Source organism: Pygocentrus nattereri, chromosome 11 (genome assembly GCF_015220715.1).
Source record: "Pygocentrus nattereri isolate fPygNat1 chromosome 11, fPygNat1.pri, whole genome shotgun sequence".
Lineage (NCBI taxonomy): Eukaryota > Metazoa > Chordata > Actinopteri > Characiformes > Serrasalmidae > Pygocentrus > Pygocentrus nattereri.
This window is the reverse complement of record NC_051221.1, coordinates 28554005-28561652: the sequence shown is the minus strand read 5'-3', so window position 1 is coordinate 28561652 and position 7648 is coordinate 28554005. Positions and strand designations below refer to the sequence as shown.

Below are 7648 nucleotides of genomic sequence, written 5' to 3'. Positions count from 1 at the left end.
TAGCCAAATGTCTGGGTGGAAAAGAAAAGGGCATTTTAACTCTTTCTACAAACAAAGAAGAGGATGAAGATGTTTTGGCTTCCTCCCAGATGCCCTTTGACATTCACTATTTGCTAAATATTATCTTGCCAGAATAACTAAACATTACTAACCATTTCAACCATTAATATATTGTAATAGAAATACAATCATTTTTTTTTATTTTATTGCTTTGTGATGTGCAGTTTCAGTAATCCAGGATCATGTTTCATTAGCCGTGTTTATCCTGGGGAATTCCATAAGATGTCTTTCAGATGTGAAAGATTTTCACTAAGAGCTGAGGCCAGAGCAACAAAGCTCTCCTCCATAATTCTGCACCCTGCAGGGCTGTGGAGAGTGTGTGAAGAAGTGGAAGCGGCAGTATGACAGCTGTCCAGGCAAAACAGTTCTAAATCTTCTTTGGACTAGCCAAGTATCAGATTCACAGTCAATACTCTTATGTTTTTTTAAAGATCTGAACTGAATTACTGTTTATAAAGTACAACAGTGGAAAATTCTGGAATGATTGTACTTTTTTATTGTGTGTAAGTATTCTTTGGGAAGATTTATGTTTTAGTTTTATTGAAGGTGAATACTTATATTTAGTTATTTACATTTTCAAGAGAAAAACATACTCCTCACATTTTCATTTAGACTCCCAAAGTATTTATTACAAAGACCAAGAGCTTTCTCTTTTGTAGCCAATCAGTTGATCTCCCTTTCACAATTTAATTTATCGTTTTTATTATAACATTCAACCAAATCCATATCATTGAATGGCCAACAACTGTGCTAATTTGTCTTTGTGCGAGAGCTGGTAGTGCCGATTAGTCACCACTTGACACATACCAGTACATCACACTCAACCAAACAAAGAAAACTAATTTATTTGGTAAAACATATATGTTTAAATATTTGAGTATATTTAAAAAGTGACATCTTATGACTTTCCAATGAAGTATATTTTTTACTTGTTTCTGCATTTAAATGAATAGATTTTTGACAAGATTTTGACCAGTACTCATACTTTCACTTAAGCGTAATTTGTCTGCACTTTTTTCACCCCTGACAGTGTAGAAAAGAGGTCAACTATTCCACTTGTGGAGAGTCACAGCAGTTAATGGTCAGGTACCTGGAGAAGAAGAAGGGAAATGGTTAAACTGTAGTGGACCCTGGCTCTACGGGACCAGAATACACTGCCCTTGGTGTAGAATATCAAAGCTGAACGAGAATCGTCTTCTCACACACTGCTCCCTCCCTCAGAGTCAACAGTGGAGTCTTGTACAGCTAACCACAGATAGTGATCACATAACTCTGTGTACTCATATAAATTCCTTTGTCCTCTCCCATTTTTACACGATCAGTTCTTTTCTAGAGACAAAATTATAGTCCTAGGCAATGCATTTCGTTTCTCGCTCTAGAAAAAAGCCCATACTGGCCACTGCAACACTTTCGTTTGTGCTTAACAAAGAGCAGCACTGTTTGACAATGAAGAGTGGCCAGAACATTCATGTCAGAGGGCAAAACGGATTTGAAAGGAGGACTGTGTTTTGCTGCACATTTAAAGGACCCATATGACAGAAATCTGAACTTCCTTCACAATTTCTAAAATACAAGAGTTTGATGTGGTGTGCAAACATTGTTAAAGTTTCCAAAAACATACCAGTCAATATCACAGTCCATACAGTCCTTATTTGAAATTAAAGCTGCAAAAGCATCTTTTTATGTTAACACATTAACATATTTCCACTAATTCTTCCTACAGCAGTTGAGCCCCACCCATGCGTATTACAGTTATAAGAAGTGTCTCAGCCTTAATTGCTTTTTAATTAGGGTCAGCACAGTGTCACCAATCAAGGACATATGTATGTATTAGTCACAGTAGTAAAGACAGCTAACTTTATTCTAAGGGGTAAAAAGAAATTAGAAAATGGTCATGTAAAAACTAATGTTTATATTTTGTACATAAACCTACACAAATTTTCTTAAGTAAAAAGTAAAATGGAAGAAAGATTAATCTAAAATATGGGCCTATAAAAAAATAAAATAATTGGGTACACACTAAATGGACCTATAGGTAAAAGCTCATGAGTCCATCTGAGAGAGATTTTGTGTAATTACTGCTTACTGTTGGCATGTACACTCAATATGTCAGACCTAACATACCTTATATTAGCTCTCGTTTTCCTCCAGACATAGATTGCCTGACATACTTCAACTTTTGGAGTCTGCTAAGAGAGGGTCTGCTGTTTCTTCTGTCCAGGCCTGCCTCAGCAAACAGCTACACCTCATTCACTCCATCCCAGAATCCACATTTGTTGTCTGTTGGTGCTCCCTCCCTTAAATTTTCTTTTGCTGGCTTTCTGTGTAGTGTATTGTGCATAATATAGGTGGCTACATTTTTCTGTCTTTGTTTGTCTTTGTTTTGCCTGCATGTGTCATTGTGCTGTGCCTGCTGCAATGACAAGGGAGGTGTGGAAGCGTGACTGCGCGTACAAAGAGAAGAAATGGGGAGAGAGAGAGAGAGAGAGAGAGAGAGAGAGAGAGAGAGAGAGAGAGAGAGAGAGAGAGAGAGATAGAGAGAGTGTGACGAGCAGGCTACGCCCCCCCCCCCTCCCCCCATTTCCCCATCCCTGGCTGCAGCGCCAGACAGCATTGCACCGGCTGCTGCTGTAGGCTGAATGGAGGCTCAGGCAGACTCCAGTACTGCAGGTAAGAGACGCATTTTTGTTGCACTAGCACAGCTCAACATACAGCTGTGCAGACACTGTATAGACAGAACATCTATTTACTGAAAGTCCTGTTGCCAAAGCGTGGTCCGTTATTGTAAATTCATTTCTTTTTTCCCCGACAGGGCTGATAGGTAGAACGAGCCGGCAGGCACACTGCTACCAGCATGGCCAGCTGGTGTTCATGCATGCTTAAGATTTAAGAGTGAAACTTGAACATTTTCAATGATGTGCATCTTTGTAGCATTTGCTTTTTGACACTGCATTTAAAAGCAAAATAACACGAGGCGATAAATTGGGATTTCTTTTAATCAGCTCGGTTTGGGTACAGATATAGCACGCTGCGTTTCACACGTTTTACATGTAATTCAGCACAATTGTAAAGTGGTGTAAAACGCAGTAGTGGCTCACTCTGCTGTATATCGTCTTTCTATGTGTGGGCTGTGTGAGGGGCTAATCTATTGTAATGAGAGGTGTGGGGTAGGGGAAGGATGACCTGCACACTGCAGAGAAAAGAAGCGCCCATAATAAGACACTCAATGACAAAACATTCATCCCACTGATGCAGTGCACATATTGACTCCAGATGTTGAGTATTTAGATAATAAAACGCCCGTCAGGCTTTCTCTTTTCCCATGAGAGCGGTAATGGTTAAAAAAGAACAGAACACTTGTATGTTGTGGTTGCTGCCTTAAAAAAATCAATAGAGGGCGGCAAACTGCATCAACACTGTGAAACAGGAGTCGATCATGTTTCTTAATTTTGGCAGCCACTAGCAACCTCTCAGACCAAAGACAGAGAGTCAGTAGAGGAGTTTAGCTGGCAGTGCTTTTAGACATAAATAAACACTTCCAGTAAGGATTCACATTCTTTTTGCATTCCTTCTGCAGAGCCAAACAGAGACAGAGACCTTCATAAACTTCTCAAGTCCTCCAGCTCTGCGAGTCTCACTAGCGAGGCATCCCACAATGCTTCAGGAGAGCAAGTCGGAACCCCTGGGCACCATTGCAGCCAAGTGCTGATCGCAGAGAGACGTCGTAAGTAGGGAATTATGATTAGGTAGAGTCAAACAGATATACACTCACTGGCCATTGACCAGTCCCAGTGGTGTCCAGTCTGATCTGCAAAGGGCTGGTGTAGTTGCAGGTTCTCATTCCTAATGAGCAGGAGCCCATAGTAATAATTGTTTGAAGATTGAGACCAACTGATTAAACTGTGCTCCTCCTTGTTTGAAATGAAAATCTGCAGCCAAAATGGACCTGCAGATAAGATCAGACACCCCTACTGTAGCCCTCCTGTAGCCATGTATCCATGCATCTTTAATTTTGGACCTCCAATCCATTTTATAGCCCTGGATTTGAGTATTCACTGGCAATTAACTGAACTGTTGATGTAGCTTGTGGCCCACTAAGTGTCATACCTACTTCTACTAGCAATTACAAAATCCAGAACCAGAAGCTGGATTCAAGGTCTGGAGTCTTGGCATAATACTTCTGGGTGGCAGACCACTCTCAACAGAGACTCATTAGTAGTGATTGGGGTAGAGCAGGGGTCCCTAATCCCAGTTCTGGTGACCCCATGCTCTGCACATAGCTTCCATTTACCCCTACTCTGCACATCTAACCCAGCCTACAAGGAGATAATTAGTTGATGAGTTGAATCAGGTGGACTAGAAGAGACAAAGTACAAAATAAGCATAGTGTGGGGTCATCAGTACTGGAATTAGGAACCCCTGGAGTAGATGGTGGCTAACAAATTGTGCATGACATCAGATGGACTACAGTCTGTAATTGTACATTTATACAGTGGCCCTAAAAGGCAGCTCGTAGTTTATAAGTGTCCAATGAGTGGAAGTACAAAGTAAGCATTTCTAACATTGTAATGTGGGTGTAAGCTAGTGTGAGCAATCTTTCCCATTCATCACATCTGTGATGGCAAGGCTTGTACAGTGGGAGTTTTGTTTCCATTTTGTTATGTGAGGTGAACAGGTAATAGCTAATACAGTCTTGTCCCTAAACTTTTTTATTAGCAGAACTGTCACCTTGATCACAGGGGTGATGTGAAGTCAAATTAAGCTGAACCACATTGAGTACTATCTTCTTTATACTTTTGTGTGACCCTTTACTAGTAAAGCTTTCTTGCTGTTATGTTCTGTGCTTCCTCAGAGCCACTGAGCAGTGTGTCCTCTCTGGAGGTACACTTTGATCTTCTGGACCTGACCGAGCTCACAGACATGTCTGATCAGGAGCTGGGAGAAGTGTTTGCTGATTCAGACGAAGAGAACCACAATGAATCAGCATCAAGTGTGTCTCTTTTTACTTCTATAGAGCCATCTTTTAAACTCCATAAACACTAGGCATGTTATCAGTTATTAATTGTTAGTGATGTTGCTGATGCACAAATTATTTAGTAACTACTATGATACTAATATGTAAGTTATTTAGTTGTAAGCCCCTTAAGGTTTAAGAAGCTAAAAAGGCGAATTATGTTATGGTTAATTTGTTAAATCCTAAAAACCCATAAGGCCTTTTTTTTCTCCAAGTCACACAGTGCTACTAAGCGTGCCGTCAAGTTTTGTGTGATAGGGGGAAGATGAAGGCGAACACATGCCTTCTCTGAGATGTGGAGCTAGCCACCACATTTTCAAACTGCCATTAACACAACATGCTTGGAGAATGCTCACTGCCTATTCTGTTACAGTAGCTGAGCTAGCATCATGTTAGTGTCGCACTGAGTGATGGGGCAGAGGGGGGGGCCATCCTACCCACCCAAAGAAAGAGAGAGACCAGTTAAGCTGTCTTGGACTTCCAGACATGGATGGCTGTGGCATCATGTAAATAGCTGCGCCGCTCAGGAGCCCAACCCATGTGACTTTTTTTGGAAGTCTGACAACCTTTAACTTTTTAATTTGTATGACCACAACAAATGGTTGTTGGTGCTTGGCAATTGGTGCATTTGGACACTGCAAATGAAAACTCTTTCTCAAAAAATCAAGTGTGATTTTAGCTGCTGTGAACCAACTGACACAAGGATAAGAAAAGGGAATTTATACAGTTAGTATTCTTATTCAGCTTATTTCTTCCCACAGATCTTCCCCCAGATATTTCCCCTCTGCGAGCACATGATTATTTTATAGAGAGCTGAGATGAAGTGCACAAATGTGTAACTCTTGAATATTTCATTTCACAACACTGTCAGAGGCACTGGCCTTTCTCTGCCTTTCTCTTCGTGATCTTTTAAGATTAGTTTAGCTTCAATTGCTCAGCTTAAGTTACAGCATGGCCTTGAATCTGTCTATCCTGACCTTTAGCTTCAATTGACCTGGCAACCTTTTTTGTTCTTTTATAAAGTGACTTGAACAATGAGAAACTAACATCGTCCCCCACAGAGAAAACAGAGGGCAGCATAGGAAGCATGTATAAACCACAGGTAACATTTTAAAGGTCAGAGTAAACCAGCTCTGAGATAAAGCCACAAAAAATGGAAATAAAAGTGTTTGCACATTTAACCTTGTCATTATGACTTGTTCACCCCTCAGATCAGCAGCAGCCTCCATTGCCACGCTTTCCTCATGGCGGTTATGTCCGATCACCTTCCTGGACCCGAGGTGGCAAAGGGGAGCAGCAATCCAGGGACCGGAAACATCACAGCGACTCGGAGAACACAGAGCCTTTGTTGAAGATAGAACGCTCCCAATCCCAGCAGCCCTGAGCCACAGGCAGCTCCATGGGCTCAGATAGGACAGAAGTCCTTGACTGTGGCATGAAGGTTCCTTCCCAAGGAAGTGATGAGGGTTCTCTGAAAGGACACAGAGACCCCTGATGAAGATGTGTGATTTTTCTTGCCTTAATGGGGTAAATAAAGAAACCTCCTAAGGTTGAATGAAGAGTGGGCTCGTCTAGACATGCAAAATCCCTCCTCTAACCAGCGCTCAGAGGGAGGTGACTCAGTGATGCAGTTCCTATGGTCTTTTCAGCATATCTATAAGAAGAACTCAAAGCATGATCTCACAAAGCATTGTGGCCCTTTCAGAGTCTTTCTTGATTCTGGAGAGGAATTGATCTAAGGAGCTGTTGAGAACTGAAGCCTCAAAATACATTATGATCTGTTTTAAGGTGGGAAGAATTCCGTTTTAACAGCCTGTGAGTGGCCTGCAGTGCTGTGTAAAAAAACCCTTAACTTATTTAATTTCATAGTAAAACAGCTGTTATGTAAATTTTTGTCATGTCTTCAGAAAAAAAGAACATTTGACATAAAATTATATAGTAGCCTCAACAGTTAGTTATCATGTTTCATTATTCTGTTTTTAGTGTGTCCACTCTTTGCCTGTATTTAATTTTTTCAAGAAGCTTGCCTTCAGTTTTTAAAAGAAGTTTGCAGGGATGTTTTTCCATACCTCCAAAGTTCAGTCTTGGAGGTTGGTTGCATTTTCTACTTCTTTTAATCCAAGTGATCACATTCAGTGATGTTAGGTGAGGTCTGGACTCTGGGGTGGTCAGTGCATTCTTCCGAGAACACCAGCAGCTTCTTTGTTTGATTTGCAGATGTTTTCTCAGTAACAGCTTCTTGATAGCTGCACATCCTTTCAGACTCACATTGTTGAGTGGTCTTCTCACAGTGGAAGGATGGACAGAAACAGCTGTAGACTTTTTAAGGTCTAAAGCAAAAGTGGAGTTTATCTAGTTATCTGATAAAGACAGTTTTGGTGGTCTGCCAGGACTCGGTTGTTAGTGATTCTATTTCTATATATCTTTTAATCATTTGATGAATCCTCAGAAATGTCTTCTGAAAAATGAATAGCCTGTACATAATGGTCGTTTGACGAGAAATGAAATAAATTAAGGGTGGTGTCTTACTTTTGCACAGTACTGTACACGAACACACTGCATTGTAACAGTGTT

General features: G+C 40.8%; 1 protein-coding gene across 1 annotated transcript; it reads left to right on the top strand.

The window, feature by feature from the left end:
• Positions 1 to 2651: 2651 nt before the first annotated feature.
• Positions 2652 to 7152, top strand: dbndd1 (dysbindin domain containing 1). The gene is made up of 4 exons (XM_017699303.2): positions 2652 to 2730; positions 3638 to 3784; positions 4913 to 5050; positions 6286 to 7152. Exons 1-4 carry the CDS (start codon positions 2700 to 2702, stop codon positions 6456 to 6458), a joined length of 489 nt encoding a protein of 162 aa, XP_017554792.1. The 5' UTR covers positions 2652 to 2699; the 3' UTR covers positions 6459 to 7152.
• The last annotated feature ends 496 nt before the right edge of the window (positions 7153 to 7648 follow it).

Bases quoted from the DNA above. Each gene is read 5' to 3' on its own strand.
- dbndd1 (XM_017699303.2), top strand. From the start codon at position 2,700: ATGGAGGCTCAGGCAGACTCCAGTACTGCAG. The intron at 2,731-3,637 runs GTAAGAGACGCA...TTCCTTCTGCAG, and splicing joins GGCAGACTCCAGTACTGCAG to AGCCAAACAGAGACAGAGAC. The intron at 5,051-6,285 runs GTGTGTCTCTTT...TTCACCCCTCAG, and splicing joins CCACAATGAATCAGCATCAA to ATCAGCAGCAGCCTCCATTG.